Source organism: Galeopterus variegatus, unplaced genomic scaffold (genome assembly GCF_000696425.1).
Source record: "Galeopterus variegatus unplaced genomic scaffold, G_variegatus-3.0.2 Scaffold7396, whole genome shotgun sequence".
In the NCBI taxonomy this organism is placed as follows: Eukaryota; Metazoa; Chordata; class Mammalia; order Dermoptera; family Cynocephalidae; genus Galeopterus; species Galeopterus variegatus.
In genome coordinates this window covers 63,947-84,832 of record NW_007733507.1, presented here as the reverse complement: position 1 = coordinate 84,832, position 20,886 = coordinate 63,947, and the positions used below count along the sequence as shown (strand labels likewise).

Below are 20,886 nucleotides of genomic sequence, written 5' to 3'. Positions count from 1 at the left end.
CTACCATCTATGGCAGGGGCTTGGCAAAAAAAAAGGCCAGGTAGTAAATATTTGCGGCTTTATGGGCCATGCAATTTCAGTTGCAACTACTCGATTCTGCCATTGTAGTGCGAAAGCAACCATAAATAATAAGTAAATGAATGAGCATGACCAGTGTTCCAATATACTTTACTCACAACATAAGGCACAGGGCTGGATTTGGCCCACGATCAGCCCCTGGCCTAGGGTGTTGCGCAGATTGGATGAGATAAGGCTTCCAGAGAGCCCAGCACAGTGCCTGGCAGAGTGCTGTCTACAAGAAAGGATGCTAGCTATTTCATATCGACTTGAGGTTTATACTTAGTTCCTTTCTCTAGGGGAAGGAAAGCATCCTTGAGCAGGACTTTTCAACAGAGGTCTCAGCCCCATTCTCTGCCCCAAATCAAAGCTAAACATTCGTCTCAGCACCAGGAGCCTGGCAGCCGCCTCCTCTGTCCTCCCCCGAGGATGGGGGTAAAATGCCAATTCATGGGGTGTGATTAATTCCCTCCAGCCCACGCTTCGCCCCTGGGTGTGTTGCTGTTTTCAGCATCTGTCCCATGGAAATCAGGTTGCCCATGTGAACAATGAAGACACTTATATGGTGTATGGGGGGTGGGAGGGTGGTTAACTACGCACTTTTGCATGCACAAATGCATTTAATCCTCACCAGGAGGCTGTATCATGTGCTTAAGGCATGTGGTTAAATAGAGGGAAAGAGAGCCCACTGCATTAGAATTCTGTCTCTACAACGTTCTGGGTGTGTGATGTTGGGCAAGTCACTTTCCTTCTCTGAGCCTCAGATCCATCATCTGTAAAACAGGGATTAAGTGAGATAATACATACAACGCTTCCAGCACATGATAACTATTGAACCCCATTTTGCAGGGGAGAAAAATGATGCTAAGAGGTTATGCAGCTGGTGACTGGCCTCACACTAGCATCTCTAACTCCGGCCCCAGCTGGTTTTTGCCAGATCCCAATTCCCCACCCACTTCCCCACACCCTGGCTGTGTCCTGGGACTCCTGCTGCTACTAGCCAAGGCTGTGCTCNCACTTCCCCACACCCTGGCTGTGTCCTGGGACTCCTGCTGCTACTAGCCAAGGCTGTGCTCTAGGTGCAGTGACTAAACCTTTTGGAAACAATGGCATTGCTGACAGGGAGCTTACAAGCTGGTGACCATCCATCACTGTAGTGGGTTAGTGTCCTCCCCAAATTCATATCCACTCAGAACCTCAGAATGTGACCTTAGTTGGAAGCAGGGTCTTTGCAGAGGTAATTAAGATAAGGATCCAGGTGAGATCGCCGTGAATTAGGGTGGGCCCTAAATCTAATAAAACAGAAAAGGAAAGAGGGACACACGGAGCCATGGGGAGGAAGGCCACCTGAAAACCGAGGCACAGGTTGGAATGATGCTGCCACAAGCCAAGGACTGCCAGGAGCCCCTGGGAGCTGGAAGAGGCAAAGAAGGATCCTCTCCTAGAAACTTAGAGAGCATGTGGCCACACCAGCACTTTGATTTTGGACTTCTGGCCTCCAGAATAGGGAGAGAATAAATTCCTGTTGTTTTAAACCTCCCAGTTTGTGGTGACTTGTTGTAAACACCATCCTTGACTTGGAGATGTGACTGAATAGGGGGTATGGGACTCAGAATGCCTGTGTGGACAAGAGCAGCCATGATGGGGCAAAGAGTGTGAATTTAGAACCTGGCAGGGGCTCAGCTCTTTCCCTTGCCACCCTTGAGCCTTTGTTTCCTTGTTTGTAAAAATGAGAACATACTGATTCTGCTGGCTTGTGGTGAGGATTAAAAGTAATGGTGGGGCAGACCAGGGGCTGTGGTCATGACAAGGGGAATCATAACCGTATATTGGGTATGACATACCTTGGTTAATTCATTCCTCATGATTGCCCTGGGTGGTGGGCTTTCTTGTCATCCTGATGTTACAGAAGAGAAACTGAGCCACTGAGAGGTTAACAAACTCTCTAACCCCACCCAGCTAGCGAAGGGCAGAGCTGCGACTCAAGCTTAGGCCACCTGATTCCAGAACACTCCCCACCCCTACTCCCATGTCACTACAACCTTAAATTGCCCTGTGCCCAGAGTCAGTGCTTGTTGAAGTTGGTCCTCCAGCCTGGTTCAGCCCAGCACATAGTAACGCTCAATTAATATTAATCTCTTTATCCTGTTCTTCCCTCCTTCCCTTCTTCCTTGAACCAAGCCTTATTGCTCCAGTTCCAGGAGCTATCTTGGCATGGTGTCAGGATCAGTAGGACCCCAGATCTGATTCCAGGGGCCTTGAAGTGTAACCTGATGACCCCGAAGAAGTCTTTACCCAGCCCTTCACATGGACAATTTCCTGCAAATCCTCTGTAGGCATCTCTCCCTCTTCCCTAGTCCCAGCCTGAGATGGCTCCTCAGATCTCTCTCCTTCCTGTTCTCTTACTGACACTCATTGCCCTCCCTCCACTTGTCACCCCCATTGGCACCAGCTCATCCAGACGCTGATGGTCTTCAGGATCCGCTGTCCTTAGAAGGCAGAGAGGAGGCGATTGAGGATCTCTCCAATTTCACATCTTCCCCTTTCGACCACTTCCCCTCCCTTCCTCCCATTTATGCAATTGTTCGATGCCCCCTCCCCAGCTCAACACCGGGTACTGCACTGTGTTGTGAAATCTTGGATGGCTCTGAAAATAGAAAGAGAAGCAGACATCACTCTGAGACGCTGAACCAAAAGGAGAGGAAATCTCCAATAGAAGACTGTCATGCCTAAGTCTTTTCTCTGCTAGTAATTGCTTGGCCTTTTCCATTGCTTTTGCCATTGTTTCTTGTATGAATTGGGAATTATCTCTGAGACAGTTAAGAGGTCATGCATTTCAAAGGGAGAATCGACTACATGGGGTTGCCTTTCTCCAGATTGCTCAGCAAAATAAGGAGGAGGTTTTTTTTTTTTGCTTTTTGTCTTTTTCCGTGTCCGGCAACGGATCGCAACCCTCAGTGTCGCCCCCACACCGGACCGGGACCGGCAACGGGATCGCAACCCTCGGTGTTGCTCCCGGGCCTCGCTTAGCCAGTGAGCGGGAACCAGTCCGCATGTGGGATCCGAACCCTCAGGGGGAGCGCCGCCGCGCTTCCCAAGCGGCGCACTGTAGCAGTGTGCCACCGGGCCGGCCCATAAGGAGGAGTTTTAATTGGTGGAGGGGAGGCAGGTAATTTCGGTACATGGAACAGATGCATTGTGGAGCAGGTGATTGGAGGGTCAACTTACCAAAAACCTGACTTCTACCAAAGAACTCAGGGCCAGGAGAGTCCCACAGCTGGGCTCTTGGGAGTGGGCACTATTCTGAGATCCAAGCAAGCAGGGTTGACTTCAGGAAGTCTGCCAATCACAGTACCCCAACCCCTGTGCAGGTGTGCAGGGCCAGGGCTCCAGGTTGTAGGAGAGAAACAGACAGGTAGAAAGAGGGGGGCAGCTTTCCAGATCACGGACTTGTGTGGAAGGGTAAAGAAAACTACCAGGCAGCATAATTGAGGTGGGGGGGGAGTGGCGCCCGGCTTTAGGGGGTGAGTGTGGAAGGAACTAGCAGATGTAGGTAACGTGATGTTGATCGTAGAGCAAGAACTCTTCTTTCCTAAGCTTCCCCCTCCACCTGCAAAAGGCCTTAGAATATTGCATCCCTTAAAACTCAGCTGTTCACTCTGGAAATGTAGCCTAAAGGAAACACCTGGATGTGTGCAAAGATTTAGCTTTGAGAACGTTCATCATAGAACTGCTTATTGTGGGGAAAAATAGAAAACAGCCTAAATGTCAGTGGATTGGTTAGGAGACTTGTGATATAGCCACAAATAGAAAACTACCCAGCCTTTTGCACTGCTGCTGAGGAAAAACATCCAAGAGAAGGCCAAAGTGCTCATGCTATGTTGCTAAGTGAAAACAGCCAGTAATAAAATACAGAGACTCTAACTTCATATCACAAAAGTAAGATCTACATAATGGTGGATACATGCATATGTATATAATGGCATATATATGTGTGTGTGTGTGTGTGTGTGTATACATGTATGTGTATGTATATATATATATATATATACACACACAGGCATATATTAGCATTTTTAACTACTAATATTTTCCTGTACATTTTTTCAGTCTTTAGAGAAATATGTGTATTTATATATTATCCATGTTGTATGTATAAAACCGTATATATTACCCTATATATGCATACTACATTTATAATACATTTAACCATATGGATAACCATATAAATATTAGAAAGATATATGGTAATCTATGTGATTAACATACGAAAATTATAAGTTGAACCCCTAACTCCCAGTTTGGCTGTATGTAGAGATGGGGCCTCTAAGGAAGTAATTAAGATTAANACAGCCAGTAATAAAATACAGAGACTCTAACTTCATATCACAAAAGTAAGATCTACATAATAGTGGATACATGCATATGTATATAATGGCATATATATGTGTGTGTGTGTGTGTGTGTATACATGTATGTGTATGTGTATATATATATATATACACACACACAGGCATATATTAGCATTTTTAACTACTAATATTTTCCTGTACATTTTTTCAGTCTTTAGAGAAATATGTGTATTTATATATTATCCATGTTGTATGTATAAAACCGTATATATTACCCTATATATGCATACTACATTTATAATACATTTAACCATACGGATAACCATATAAATATTAGAAAGATATATGGTAATCTATGTGATTAACATACGAAAATTATAAGTTGAAGCCCTAACTCCCAGTTTGGCTGTATGTAGAGATGGGGCCTCTAAGGAAGTAATTAAGATTAAATGAGGTCAAAAGGGTGGAGCCCTGATCAGTCAGGATTGGTGTCCTTCTAAGAAGAGACACCAGAGAGCTTTCTGGTCCCCTCCACCACAACACACACATAAAGAAGAGACCCTATGAGCACACAGCAAGAAGGCAGCCGTCTACAAGCCAGGAAGAGAGCCCTCAGCAGACACCAGCTCGGTCTGCACCTTGATCTTGGACTTCCAGCTTCTAGAACTGTGACAAAATCAATTGGTGTTGTTTCAGTCACCCAGCCTGTGGTATTTTATGGCAGCCTGAGCAGACTAATACACATACATACATACATACATACATGTATATGTAGTGTTTTTCTCTATATATGATAGTGTATACTATTATATATATACATGGTTATACATATGGTAATATAGATGGTTTTTAATATATGGTTTTGTATGGCAATATATACAAGGTACTTCAAAGAGTTAATGGAAAGATTTGTATTATCTTTTAATTCCATTTTTCCATGAACTTTTTGAAGTACTCTCATATGACTCTGACTATATAAGACTGGAAGAATGTCCATCAAATGTCAGTAGTGGTTCTTTCTGGGGAGTGGGGCTATGGATGACTTTTTACTGTATTCTTTTTTGCCCACCTGTATGGTCTGAATTTTCTACAACAAACTTGTATTACTTTGTAAGACTATTGCTTACATTACTTAGTATTACTACTACAAAATAATTATTATAGGGCTGGCCCTGTGGCTCACTCAAGAGAGTNACTATTGCTTACATTACTTAGTATTACTACTACAAAATAATTATTATAGGGCTGGCCCTGTGGCTCACTCAAGAGAGTACGGTTCTGGTAGCACTGAGGCTGCGGGTTCGGATCCTGTATAGGGATGGCCGGTGCACTCACTGGCTGAGCGTGGTGCAGACAACACCAAGCCAAGGGTTGCGATCCCCTTACCGGTCAAAAAAAAAAAAATTATTATAAAACTTTCCTCTGCCTAGAGTTGGCTTTGGTCTTTGAGACTGGGATGTGGCCAAGTGGCCAAGGTCAAGGGAGCAGAAGCTCAGAAGCTGGGACCAAGCCAGGACTGACAATGCCTTAAGCAGGATTTTGTGAGCCCACCTGAGCCCCCGCTTGCTGTTACAACAAGGTTTCCCATGGAAAATATGTTTTCCAGTTCCCAAAGGGTCCACTCACAAATACACATTTGCAGCACAGGCTGAGGTCTGGGTGCCCCCACAGTGTGTGACGGACAGTGGAAGGACGCTGTTCTCTGGAACAAGGACAGCTTCTGTCCTGCGGAAATTCTCAAACACCCATGCAGCCTGGTGATCTTGACACCTGCATTTCGTATCTCCTGCACAGGTCAGCTGGACATCATCTCCATGGCAGAAACGACGATGATGCCAGAGGAGATCGAGCTGGAGATGGCGAAAATTCAACGTCTCCGGGAAGTCTTGGTCCGAAGGGAGTCGCGGTTCTGGTAGCACTGAGGCTGCGGGTTCGGATCCTGTATAGGGATGGCCGGTGCACTCACTGGCTGAGCGCAGTGCAGACAACACCAAGCCAAGGGTTGCGATCCCCTTACTGGTCAAAAAAAAAAAAATTATTATAAAACTTTCTTCTGCCTAGAGTTGGCTTTGGTCTTTGAGACTGGGATGTGGCCAAGTGGCCAAGGTCAAGGGAGCGGAAGCTCAGAAGCTGGGACCAAGCCAGGACTGACAATGCCTTAAGCAGGATTTTGTGAGCCCACCTGAGCCCCCACTTGCTGTTACAACAAGGTTTTCCATGGAAAATATGTTTTCCAGTTCCCAAAGGGTCCACTCACAAATACACATTTGCAGCACAGGCTGAGGTATGGGTGCCCCCACAGTGTGTGACGGACAGTGGAAGGATGCTGTTCTCTGGAACAAGGACAGCTTCTGTCCTGCGGAAATTCTCAAACACCCATGCAGCCTGGTGATCTTGACACCTGCATTTCGTATCTCCTGCACAGGTCAGCTGGACATCATCTCCATGGCAGAAACGACGATGATGCCAGAGGAGATCGAGCTGGAGATGGCGAAAATTCAACGTCTCCGGGAAGTCTTGGTCCGAAGGGAGTCTGAGCTCAGGTTCATGTGAGTGCTTCGGGGAAGTGGCTGAGAAAAGGAAAGGGTGTAGAGGAGAGAGGACGCCTGGAGAACCTAATACGTATTGATGTGCTAGGCACTGGGATAAAGGCATGATGTGCATTTTTTAAAACCTCATTTGATTCTTACTACCTAGAGAAGTGGGTATTGTTATCTCCCGTTTTAAACAAGACCCCAGGCACTGGGATAAAGGCATGATGTGCATTTTTTAAGATCTCATTTGATTCTTACTACCTAGAGAAGTGGGTATTGTTATCTCCCGTTTTAAACAAGACCCTTAAGTTGGAACTGAATTCAAGCCAGTCTGACTCCAAAGAGCAAGCTTGTTCTATGTTCCCTGTTGGAGAACGGGAAAGAGAAAGAAAGGGAAGGAGACCCTGTGCTGGGGTCATTAAGAGAACGCACTGGGCTCAGAAAGGCTTGAGATCAAAAAAAGCTAGTGAGCTCGGGCAGGTTACTTAGGCTCTCTGAACTTCAGTCCCCTCATCTGTAAATAGGTGAAAATAATAATACCTTTCTCATGGGATCATTTAGCAACCCCAGAGTGTCATAGGTTGAATGTCTACTATCTACAGAGTACAACATTCCTAGGAATTATAGGTAGTCTTTCAAGAGAAACTATAATTTAAAAAATTGGGCTCTGGCAGACAAATAGCGAGAGTTTAAAAGCAAAATAAAACAAAAACAGGGTTAAGAGGAAAGCTGGCTGGAAAATCTGCACTGCCTGTCTGCACCCGCCTCAACCTCCACTGGAAGCAGCAGGCACATCCCACCTTCCAAGTACAAACTAAGCCCCTCACCTGTTCTTTCATGGATTTCTCACACCACAAACAGGGCCGGGTATATGATTATCCCATTTTGCAGATGAGGAAACTGAGACTTGGAGAGGTCAAACAACCCACCCAAGGCCTTCCACCTAGTAAACAGGGGAGGTGGGATTCAGACCCAGCTCTTCTTGCCTTCAAAACCCACATTCTCACTATGACATTATAGGACCTTCTCTCTCACCCCTTAAAGTAGAATACAATATTTACAGCTGCCATTTATTCAGCTCTTTGCATGTGCCACATCCTGTGCTAAATACTTCATGTGTATCATCCCTTCTCACAGGAGCCCTCAGAGGAAGGTTCTAGAACATTCCCACTTTACAGAGAAGAGACACCCTCCTTTTTGTCTGGAAATAAGATAAACCAACATACAAGTGCTCAGAAACAATCCCTTTCTCCCTCTTTGGGTAGCAAAAGGAAGACAGAGAACATGAGTTTGCTTTAAAGTACTGAAGAGCCCTTTAGCCCAGAGGTGCTCACGAGGGTCCAAAAGTTGCTTTTGCTGCTGCAGGAACAATGGCTGTCACTGCTACCAAACCCAAGTCTGCTGCCTGCCCTGTGCAAACACCCTGGCTTGGTTTGCCAAAATCTGCTACAGAATCCAGGGCATTCAGCTCCTGGGTGAGGCTCCCCCAAATCTTGTTACCCCAGGGCATTTAGCTCCTGGCTTTGCTCACCATGTTACAGAATGCACTCGGCTCCTGGCTGAAGCTCCCCAAAATTGATACCAAACTCACAGGTCTGTCCGCCTGCTCCCAGACAAAAGCAAATCACTCAAAAGTCAAAGGTTGGTAAAAATGGAAGTCAGCTTTAATTCAGGAATCCCAGTGACTTGAGGAGGGATGTTAGGCTAACCCATCTCTCTGGTACCTTTAAGGAGAACAGCCAGACTAAAGCCCCCTCACAGACTCAGGTTTACTGCAGGGGTTTTTAAAGAGGAGTCTGAGGGAATGGAAGGTGGGAAATAAAAAGCAGGAGGGAGGGGGATGTGAGCTGTGGGGGCTCCGTGCAAGGTCTCACCAAGGCTCTGTCTGTTTCTGCTCCCGTCCTTGCTGTTGTCTCAGGGTCCTGCTGGAGGGTGGAATCAGCACAGCTTTATTGACATCTTCCTTGGTTTCTCAGGGTCTGGATAGTACATGACTCATGGCAAGTTTGCAGCTCCAGGCTGACTTAGAACAACTTTACGTTTATATAAATAATGTCATTTTGACCCATAACCAAGGTTCAAAATATCAAATAACCATGGGAAAAGAGGGAACTCAGAGAAATGCATACTAAGAAAAACACTGTGCCCTCTTTTTTTTTTTTTTTTAATCTAAAGCCCGTGCAGTTTTAGGTCCCAACGTGGCTCCAGTCTTGCTCACTCCAACAGCACTTTGCATTTCCTGAGCTTTGCAGGGTGTATGTGTGTGAACACACATGCACTACTCCTGGCATCTGGCACATGCCTGGCCCATAGCAAGTGCTTAGGGACATTTATTAAGTGTGAGCTCTGGGCCAGGCACTGTGCTAAGCTCTTGATTTGTGATCTCACTGAATTTCCTCATCAAGCCCACGAGTCCAACCATTTAGGGACAAATGTCTACAGTAGATGCTTGAATTAATCAAATTATCTAAAGGATCCAGAAGGATGTCAGAGTAGTCAGGACATTCTCCAGGGCAGGGGCCAGCTTCCAGGCCTCCAGAAGTCTCACTAGCATTCTGCAGACAGCAGTGGATGATAATGACAGCTCCCCGCCAAGCCCAGCCTTGTGCAGTGCGTAGCTTGCCTGCAGGGGCACCCACCTCACCAATCTCAGAGATGCAAGACAGCCAGGAAAGAGGATGCAGCACACTCAGATCTGGACAAATTCCTCATCCATCATCCTCAGCCTCCCAACAGGCCGTGGGCCAAGTCCATACTTGTATTCAGCTTCCTGGCTATTTCTTAGAGCTGGTCCTTCCATAGCTGTAGTACGTATCCTGCAGATATTTTTATTTCCATTTTGGAGAAGAAAGAATTGAAGGTTAAGAAATTTGCCCAAGGTTGCATTAGCTAATAAGCAGCTAAGCTAGGATGCAGTCTGACTCCAGAGTGTGTATTCGATGAGTGAGTCAGGGAAGGAAGGAAGGGAGGGAGGGAGGTAGGAAGCTTTCACTGTATCTACCAAGATAATTCCTTAAAGAGAGTAAGCTCCATGAGGGCAGGCACCTCAATCTGTCTTCCTCACTGTTGTATCTTCCCAGCACCTTGAATAGTGCCTGGCACTTATTAGGCCAATTAATATTTTCTCAAATGTGCAATAAATTATTATTTCATGCTTCATCCTTACACCAACAACCGCCTTATAACACACACACACACAGACACAAACACACACACACACACGCACACACGCATGTCAGACCCCTTGGCATAGAGTAAGAGGGAGATTGAATTCCAGACCCCGCTAAGCATTTTCAGGCAACGCATTTTCAGGTACAGGTGAGGAAGCTTCAAGCAACAGAAATGTGACAGCCCTTGGCTGAAATATTTCCAGTGACTGTAGCTGTAATAACTATGATGAGATTGATTTGGTCACACCTGCTCCAAAGTAATCATGTTAATACCCACCAGCTCCCGTGGCGGCCGTGTGAGTCAGACCATATTTCACGGGTCAGGACACCTTCTCACTCCCACGATGTCCTGCTGGGTTGACCCTTTCTTAATGGGTTCTGTGGCTGCTGCCTTCCCCACACCCAACACTCCCGGCGTATAGAATTATTCTTTGTGGTTTCCCCTTTCTTGGTTGCTTTGTCTCACCCTTTCCTCTGGGATCCACAGCTTCTGCCCATTTTCCTTCTCCTCCTGCCAGGACAGGGAGGAAGCAGAAGAGGGACATGAGGGTACTTTAAAAAGTTTGTGGAAACACATAATTGAAAGATAATGCAGATCTTCCCATGAACTTTTTGGAAGTACCCTCGTATTTGCTCATTCCCACGGAACCAGCGAGAACTTGTAAGAAGTTTTCTACTAAGAAGGAGTCACCCTGGCTCTCTTGCATCCTTGGTCTGTGACACTGGGCACAGGACAGAGCACTCAAGAGCTGCTGCCTGCTGAGAGCACTGATAAGCCACACAGCGTGCAGCATGCATATGCTTGCTTTGTTTATCGGGCCCTCACAAGAACCCCGATGGGGTGGGTTCTATTCCTCCTATTTTGAGGAAACTGAGATGAGAGAGAAGAACTGACTCGCTCACGCTCTCCAGCTGGTATGAGGCAGAACTAGGGTTTCAAGATGTTTGTCTCGGAGGCAGAGCCCTTCACCCTCAGCTATTTGTTATCTTTATTCCAAATGCAAGGACCCCCTTCCTCATTGCCCAGCTCTCCCACAATGCAAAGAAAAACTCCTGGTTGGACGCCCACAATCCCACATCAGGTTTTGTCTTGTTCTGCCAACTTGAGTTGAGTGTGGTGGAAATCGAACAGATTCTACAGAGTCGGGCTTTGGATTTTTCTATACCCTTTCTCTGAACATAACTGATTTATTTTGTAGCCTGAAATGAAGAGCTCCAACTTAGACAGTCAAAGTATGTAAAGTCAACTGCTGGGAGTTTGCACATCCTCTTTCACTGTCTTCCCTTCCCATGTCCTCTGGTTTCCAACTTGCTGTTTCATGCTTGAGGTTTGGCAATTTTATGAACTTCATTTGAAGGGGTCAATCAACCCCTCAGAATTATAAAAAGTTCTCTGCAGGAGGTGGCAAATGTCTGGGAGATAATGTTTGAAGCTTGTTTGTTCCCCTCCTTGACCCTATGAGCTGCCCAACTCTCAGTCCCCACCACTGCCACCTCTCCCTGCCTCTCCTGTCCTCTTCTACTGCAGGCAAGAGCACTCGGAGGCTGTCAGCAACCTCAGGCTCATTTTCTTGCCCTTCATTCCAGCCCTGATTCACATCATTAGCTTTTAATAACTCCTCTTGCAGCCCCTGGTTGCCCGCCTCAGCTTTCCTGCGTCTCGTGTACCATCCTGCTCCTGCTCGTTATCTGGGTTTCAGATAATTAAGTATCTTCAGTCTCCGAATGCGGGTGGGAGGCGGTTATCTTCATTTCACACTCGCTTGCTGGATTTTCATAAAAGTGATAGTGTGCGCTGGGCAAGTGGTGGCTTTTAATCAGTCAGACTCAGAACTGCAGCAGGCAGAGGAGGTGGATGTGTAAAGGACATATTTCAGGAGCATGGCCCTTGAGTTATAATATTTCCAGACCCTGGGCTTAAACTCTAGGAACTTCATTTTATTAAGAAGTACCAAGTGTGGCGAAGAAGTCAGGCCCTAGAAACCTGGCAAAGACTCAAGATGGGGTAATAGAAAGGAGATGCATTGTAGATAGCAGCTTTTTGAATACTTGCTATGCTGGGTCGTATTCTAAGTGTACCGATGCATTCATTTAATCTTCACTACAACCACATAGGGAGATAATACCACACACACACACACACACACACACACACACACACACACACACACACAATTTTACAGGTGAGGAAACTGAAGCACAGAGAGGTCAAGTCACTTGCCCAAAGTTGCACAGGTTCCATTAAATAGCAGACAAGGATATAACTGAGGCATTCTGGGTCCAGAGTCCATGGTCTCAACCATTGTGCTATGGGGTCTCTCAACTGGTTTTGGAGCGTAGCTCTACTTCTGACCAACGATGTGGCCTAGAGAAAATATTTTGCCCTGTTTCAGCCTCCATTTCCCCACCTATACAATGGAGACAATGACTTGTAGCATTGTAACAAGGGATGAAAAGAGATAATATGTATGAAAGTGGTGACTCTTCCTAGGCATTAAGCAAAGCAAAATTATCTTCCCTCCTTTCATTGTTAACACTGTACTTTGAGGGAGAGTAGGGTATCAGGGCTGCTTAATCACTCCCAGAGAATAGACAGAAAGCATTCCTCTCCCAAGAGAAGCTGGGTCTCAGAGTGAATGTTCATGAGAGCCTCTTGGGATGGACTGACTCTCTGAATGTGGCTCTCAACCATCAAATCTAACTCTACCCTGGGCCCTTGACTTTATTATTATTACTTAAGATTTTTTGTATAAGCCTGCATTTTTCTCTTCCCTTTAATGAGCTGATAATTCCAAAGTCTGTTAGGAAGAGCTTCAAGCCAAGGGCAAAACGAAGCATGTGTGTTTATGTAACTTGACACATCTCAGCCACATTCGGGAGTTCTGCGTCATTCTGGTTGCACTCTGGGTTTTAAATAGCATCTCTGAAGAACAGGTCACCATTGCCAGAGCCACTGTACACATCAGGTGGGAAGAGACACCCTTAATTACAGATGATCTAAAAAGCAATTTGCCTTGGACAAAATATACAAGAATTTGAAGCGTAGGGGAGGGAGGAGGGGGAGGAGGCCTCGATGGAAGAGGAAAGGGATAGAGGGACTAGAGAGAGGAGAGAGGATGGAGAATGTTCCAGATTAGGCCTCTGAATGGAAGGACCTTCCTGATGTATTTCTCAATGTATAGCAGGTGGGGATGAGGGTGGAGATCTGGGTTGATTGAATGGAGAAAGAAATGTACCCCCTTGACAAGCTTCTGCTGCTCCAAGTTGTCTCTCACAGTCAGAACAACTTTCAGGAAAGGAAATACTTCTCTCTGGAAGCTCTGACTGTCATACCATAAATTTATTTCATTCCATTGGCTCTGAAGATCTTATCTGAATTTCCTGGGCTCTGGTCAGTTGGGAGGGAGATCACCATGTAAGAGCCTTGTGATGGTAAATTTTTTGCATCATCTTGACTGGGTCATGGGGTGCCCAGATATTTGGTCAAATATTAGTCTGGGTGTGTCTGTGAGGGTGTTTCTGGGTGAGATTAACATTCGAATCTGTGATGAGTAAAGCAGATTGAAGGTTAGAAGAGAACGAAAAGGCTGAGTAAGAGGGAATTCCTTCTGCCTGACTCCTTGAGCTGGACATTGGTCTTTTCCAGCCTTCAGACTCAAATAGAAACATCAGCTCTTCTTGGGTCTTGAGCCTGCAGCCTTTAGACTGGAACTTACACCATCAGCTCTCCTGGGTCTCCAGCTTGCCAACCATCAATCTTGGGACTTCTCAGCCTCCATAATATACTGTTGACCCTTGAACAGCATGGGTTTGAACTGCACACTTGTATGCGAATTTTTTACAATGTATTTAAATTTTTTTTGATATATTTTCTCTTCCTTATGGTTTTCCTAATAACATTTTTTCCCTCTGGCTTACTTTATTGTAAGTATATAGTATATAATGCATATAACATACAAACTGTGTTAATTGGCTGTTTATGTTATCAGTAAGGCTTCTAATCAGCAGTAGGCTAGGAATCAAAAGTTATATGTATATTTTTGACTGCTCAGGGGTTGGTACCCCTAACCCCTTCATTGTTGGAGGGTCAACTGTAAATCCTGTTGGTTCTGTTTGTCTGGAGAACCTTGACTAATAGAGCCCTGTATGTTCTCAGAAATTTTCATCTGGATACTTTACCTGGATAGCAAAGACCTAGGGAGTTGGAGAAGGCTGATTAAGACAAAGGGAAATTGGCTCTACTACTATGGAAAACAGTTCAGCATTATCTAGTAAAGATGAACATGTGCTTACTCTACAACCTACAGTTTTGCTGCTGGGCATACCCTGGAGCTGTACTGTATAACTGGTTAGCCACTGGCCTCATATGGCTATTTCTATTTAAATTAATTAAAATTAATTAAAATTTAAAATACAGTCCCTCAGTAGCCCTAGCTATATTTCAGGTATTCAATAGTAAGTTATGGCTAGTGGTTACCCTATTAGAAGGCATATGTTTTTGTAGAACATTTCTATCATTGTAGAAATTTCTATCAGGCAGCACTGCCCTAGAGAAACTTCACACAAGAGCATCAGGAGGCATGTTCCAGAATGTTCTTAACTGCCTTGTTTGTAATACCAATGGTTGGAAACAACATAAATGTTTAACAGAAGTAGAAAGGACAAATCAGTTGTGGTCTAGTCTTGCCATGGACTACTATACACCAGTGAAAAATGAATGCATCTCAAAAAGAAGATACTGAGCAAAATATTTATAAAACTAAAAAATGTAATTGTACAGGTATTCATATATGGATATAAACCATAAAAAATAAAAAGTATTAACACAAACTTGTGATAGTGCTTACTTCTGAGGGAAAGAGGAAAATACAAGGGTATGGGGCTTCTAAGAGTCATATACAGGTTATTACTTAAGCAGGAAAATGGAAATGTAGCTGCTTTATTATGTGTTATACAACCATCACCACCGTCTCTCCCCAAACTTTTTTTTTTTTGTCTTTTTTGTCTTTTTCCGTGTCTGGCAACGGGATCGCAACCCTCGGCGTTGCTCCCGCGCCTCGCTCAGCCAGTGAGCGGGAACCGGTCTGTATGTGGGATCCGAACCCTCGGGTGGGAGTGCCGCCGTGCTTCCCAAGCGGCGCACTATCCAGTGCGCCACCGGGCCGGCCCCTCCCCAAACTTTTTTTATGTTCCAAAACTAAAGCTCTATACTCATCAAATAATTATTTCCTGTTCTACCCTCCCCCCAGCCCCTGGCAACCACCATTCTACTTTCTGTCTCTGTGATTTTGATGACTCTGAGTACATCATAAAAGTGGAATCATGCGGTATTTGTCTTTGATGGCACACACACATTTCTAAGAGGAAAATGCTGAGAAAGCCAGGGAAGTGTACAAAATCTGATATTGCCACTTAAATGTCTCTAATATACATTAGACTCAATATGTCCAAGTCCAAACTCATGATCTCCCCACACACCCAGCCACCCCCAATCCCACCACCCCTAGCTCAACAAATGGCCCAGCACTTCCATTTATCTGTGAAAACCCCAAATTCTGAAATTAGACATCATCATTGACCCTCTCAACCTGCCACCTTGCACATTCAGTTCATCATCAAATTGCGTCAGTTTCACCCCCCAAAATAGTTTTCAGCTGTCAACTTTTCTCCATCCCCATGGCTATCACCAAAGTTCACATTCCCACCTGTGTCCAGGATCTCCATAAGAGGCTCCCTGACTCTACCCTGATGTGTCCAGGCTGGGGTACTGCAGCCAGAGAGATCTTCTAACATGCAAATAAGATCATAATTCCCAGCTATGAATACCATCTTAGTTCATTCCTGCTGCTATAACAGAATAGCCTTAGACTGGGTAATTTATAAACAGTAGAAATTTGTTGCTCGCAGTTCTGGAGGCTGGAAAGTCCACGATCAAGATATCAGTAGATTCGGTGTCTGGTAAGAGCTTGGTCTCTGCTTCCAAGATGGCACCTTGTTGCTGCATCCTGCAAACTGGACAAATGCTGTGTTCTCACATGCAGAAGGGACAGAAGGGCAAAAAAGAGCTGAACTTGCTCCCTCAGTACCTTTTGTAAGGCCGCTAATCCCATCCTTGAGGGCAGAGCATCATGGCCACGTCACTTCTTAAAGGTCCCACCTCACCTCTTAATACTATTGTCATTGGGACTGAGTTTCAACATGAATTTTGGAGGGACACAAAACAATCAAATCATAGCAAACACTTTCCAGAATTTGTTCGTGTGAGAAAGCCTACAAGATCCTCCCACGTCCATCCCTGCCTCTTCTCTTCTTCATCCATTCTCTCCTTCCAGCTCCCACCCCTACATGGCACCCCCATGGGCCTCCTTTCAGTTCCACACACACACATCAGGCCCCTCCTGACACAGTGGCCTTTTTTTCTATGCTGTTCCCTCTGCCTGGACCCCTCTCATCCCACCCCACCCTCCTTCCCTGGTTCCATGGTCTAAGTGTTTGTATCCCTGCAAAATTCATGTGTTGAAACTGTTGCTTTGTGTTGCTTTGCCCCCCACGGGTTTGTCACCCCACTTCCTCTGGGTGACAGAGACGCAAAGGATTACTCAAAGCTCATCTCTTCTGAGCAGTGAGAGACCCCGAAGTGGTTAATCTCCTACGAGAACCCTAAAGCAAGGGGCAACCCTTCCTTGGGAAATTAACCCCAAATTGGGGTTCTCTTCCTGCATTTATTTTCCAGACCAGGAAGTCACGGGAAGAGAACATAGGTGGGGTTATAGTTTAACAATATAGGCTGGTAACTTTCAGTGAAACAAGCCAGATGACATTCCAGTAAGGCTATCAACAAAAGCTTGATCTTAGCAAACATTCCTTCTCCCTCTAGCATTTTTCCAGCAACTTAGATATCAATCAGTAACTAGTCTGTCTTTGAGCCAGCAACCTTGCTGTGCCACAATTCTTATCTTGCAACAGAGACTTTATAGCCTGAGGAAAATTTCCAGTCCTCTGCAAGGTCAATATTTGAAACTGCAAGGCTTTGGAAAACCAGCCCCTGTGAAGTACATGTGCTTCATAGTATATTCCACATCTCCCCTGTTTTATTTATTTAAAAGAAAAAGCAAAAGCTATAGATCATGTTGGCATAGTTAAGACAAAAAGCATTGAAAGCAAATTTGGTATCATTTAGCATGGCAAGTTCTTTTAATTTACTTTAGGTTAGGACTGATGATGTCATTGTCTCTCAGGGCAGCTGCAGCAGCATCACTCTGGGTGCTGTGAATTGGGTGTAATTACCAATTGTTGATACTCTAGGAAGGGATTCTGCTCCACATAATAGTTGATTCTGAGTCCAGAAAGTTTGTTGTTATAAGTTCACCTGTCCAGGACATTACTGCTTTTAAAGCATCTAGTCTTTTGTAAAATTTTTGATCAATTATAAGTCTTTTGTTTAAGAACAGGATGTCTCATCCAAGTTACAAACACCCTCTTTAAGGCCAGGAAAATTTAGAGAACTGCTTTTGTAGAGACGACGTTATTTCCCCTTTATGATCAAGGCATTCCTCATAAAAGCATTGATGATTAACATCTTGATTGAAAAGGTCTTACTTTTCTTTGTATAAGTCTCTTGGTGTTGGGAAGGCTCTTTGCCAGGTGGTGATTGAAAGAAGCATCTCGGCTCACTTTCTTTCATTGATCCGTCCCATGTCAGGGGGAAAGATGAACAGCAGGATGAAGCAGCAGTTTAGGCCAAATTATGGCAAACATAAAGAGAGATCAGCAACTTGAAAGTGAGACATGCTATCTTATATCCAAAGTTTTAAATTATATTCTGTTATAAAGAGAGAGAGAGAGTTAATTTTCATTGAACTTATAAAAATAAGTGAGCAACTGGCCATCCCTATATGGGATCCGAACCCATGGCCTTGGTGTTATCAGCACTACATTTTCCCGAGTGAGCCATGTGCCGGCCACCCCATTGTCATAATAATCATAAGAATACTTAAAGTTGTTAAATTTGGGGGGGGGGATCAAATAGGGAGAAAACAAATACCTTTACTTCTGTTTTAAATGACATTTTACCAAACTATTGTTAGTTATAGATAGCTTAAGAGAGAGGGATAGTTTTCTTACATTTGGAAAAACATTAGGAGAATCAGCAGTGTTTTAAAATAAGGAAATTGTAAAAACCCATAATACTTTTTAATTAGTTTACCAATTAACTTTTGTTGTTTTGACCTTTCTGAACAATTTCACAAACCCATCAGTTTCTTCATTAGGATTTTGGAACTTCAGTTTAAAGCTATGAACTCAAAGTTTGTCAGAAAACCGTACCTATCAGAGATTTTTCATGAAATATTTGAAGACATAACATTTTAAAATTATAATTAAACCAAGATTATGACCAGTGGCATTTCTATCAAGACACAGATATTTAAGAACCTTACAAGATTTTGGAACACATATCCGTAACACCTTCAGTACTGACAATGCTTTCCATATAGTCTAGTTTATTAAATAAGCCAATTAGTTTAGATACATCTATTATATATCCTTTGAGAAACTCCAGGGCCCTTGGAATTCCTCAAAGTTATTTTAAAGTTTCAGTATTTAGTGTTGGGAAGCTGTGTTAAATAACAAAAAGGCTTCAAACACTTAATTGAATAAAATCACAAATTATTACAAAAAGTAAAACCAAAGTGACAGAGGGCTTCAAAGGCAGAGAGCACAAGAACTTATCATGAAATAAGTTTTTAAAACCAGTTATCTAAGGGACAAAGAAAACCTCTTACAATTTTGTATTAAGAGCAGTCAAGTGTTTTTTTAGAAAATCTGGTTGTTCCATTGTAAGGGAGCAAATTCTATTTTAGAATATATTAGAAGTATATTAGAATACTTTTGACTTTAATTTTTAGAAAAACTCACACATAATTTGTTTTTAAATCCAGTTAATTTTTTTACTGTAAAACCCTTTTAACAAACTTATCTACATAAACCATTATCAAGACTTACTCAGACATTCTGTTTTTGTCCTATACTTCCTACTTTCTAAATAGCCATTTTACTCTAGGACAAAAATACACTGTACCAGATGCTTTCTTACATAAAAATTATTTTTCTTCCTCCCTAGCCCCTCCAACCATAACCATATCCCCACATCCATAGCCTTTTAAAAATCACCTCCTTTTTACATACTTGTTTTTTAAAAATTAATGCTAAATTGGCCTAATTTGTCTAAAAATTATATATAAAAAGGGTTTTTTTTTGTATTTAGTTTTTTTGGTTTTGGGTGGATTTACAACTTAAAAGCCTCTAGCAAAGACAAATGTAGTCCTGTTTGATTAGTAAACCCAAGCAACAATGTGTGCTGATAAGAACATTTTCATACATTCAGTTTAGTAAATAGGCGTCCATTTGTCAGAGCAAATTATACAAAGCCCAGTTTGAGTTTTATTTTTTATTTTTTTATTTATTTATTTTTTCCTTTTTGTCTTTTTTCATGTCCGGCAACGGATCGCAACCCTCAGTGTCGCGCCCGTACCGGACCGGGACCGGCAATGGGATCGCAACCCTCCGTGTTGCGCCCACCCCTCGCTCAGCCAGTGAGCGGGAACTGGTCTGTATGTGGGATCCGAACCCTCGGCGGGAGCGCCGCCGTGCTCCCAAGCAGCACACTGTAGCAGTGCGCCACCGGGCCGGCCCCCAGTTTGAGTTTTAGCTATTTTTACCAAATAAATATTTATGGTTTCCCAGCCAAAACCTTGGTGTATTAGATCTATACCCTTATCAGTTAATGCTAACTAGGGCCTATGCGATATTTGGCATAGGTTTCTTTTCACTAGCCATTTCAGGTCCCAGGTTTCCACGTGGCATTTGGAGCCATGTGGAATCCAGAGAGGCAGAGGGCAGTATTCAATATCTATGTCTAAAAGATATTGTCTCTTCCAGCATGGCCAGGAGGCAGAGCTGAGATAACAAGGAGACATATTGACCTAGAGACAAATTTAGGTAAAAGGTTTGAATCAAATTTTGAAAATATACTTATCAAAACTTTAGAAGATTTAAGTCACATGAATTTGAGAAGTATACTTATTTATTTAATGAGCATGCATTAATTATAAGCCAATTTGGTACCTAGCACATAAAACAATTACACAAACAGACATGAACATATAGACATAACATACAGCTTACACATGCATATATGCAGACATAAACAACAAGAACAAACAAGGATCTTATAGGTTTTGTTCAAGATGCAATAAAAGGCTCACTAGTAAAAAGGACAGTCAGGTTTAGATTGTGTTTTTCAAAGGACTTATTGGTGAGGCTTCACCTTGCCTTAAAGAAAGCAAGATAACAAGTTTACATTGTAAAGCAAAGTAAGGGAGAGACTTTTTCAAGGAGATGAATTTACATTGCAAAGCAAAATATGCAAACCTTTCCAAGAAGATGCAGGGAAGATTTTCTTCCTTTTAAGAAAATAGCATAGAATTCTACCATAGGATTTTGTGAAGAAAGACATAGATGAGACTAGAAGAGAATTTAGAAGTCTGTTTAAGATAACCAGGTGGATGTCAGAAAATTTGAGACCATCTAGTTAAACAGGTAGATTTTAGGTTAGTTTTTGTTTCTCAGATGGGTTACTGAGCTCAAGAGCTGAGCCAACAATCAGAGATGGAACCATGTGACTCTTGAGGCTTTTAGGAGAAGAGCAGTAAGATGCAAAAGGGGTCTGGTTGGTGCCATGGCTGCTTTTCTTCATAAAACTCCAGAGTCTTC

The 20,886-nt window shown here is 43.6% G+C and overlaps 1 protein-coding gene across 1 annotated transcript in view; it reads left to right on the top strand.

The window, feature by feature from the left end:
• The first annotated feature begins 6,840 nt into the window (after positions 1-6,840).
• LOC103607401 (chromosome unknown open reading frame, human C16orf45) overlaps positions 6,841-20,886 on the top strand; it is a 52,404-nt gene continuing 38,358 nt past the window's right edge. The window contains exon 1 of the mRNA XM_008591909.1: positions 6,841-6,958. Within this exon, the coding sequence (XP_008590131.1) occupies positions 6,855-6,958 (104 nt within the window). The 5' untranslated portion in view covers positions 6,841-6,854. The remainder of the gene's footprint in view (positions 6,959-20,886) is intronic.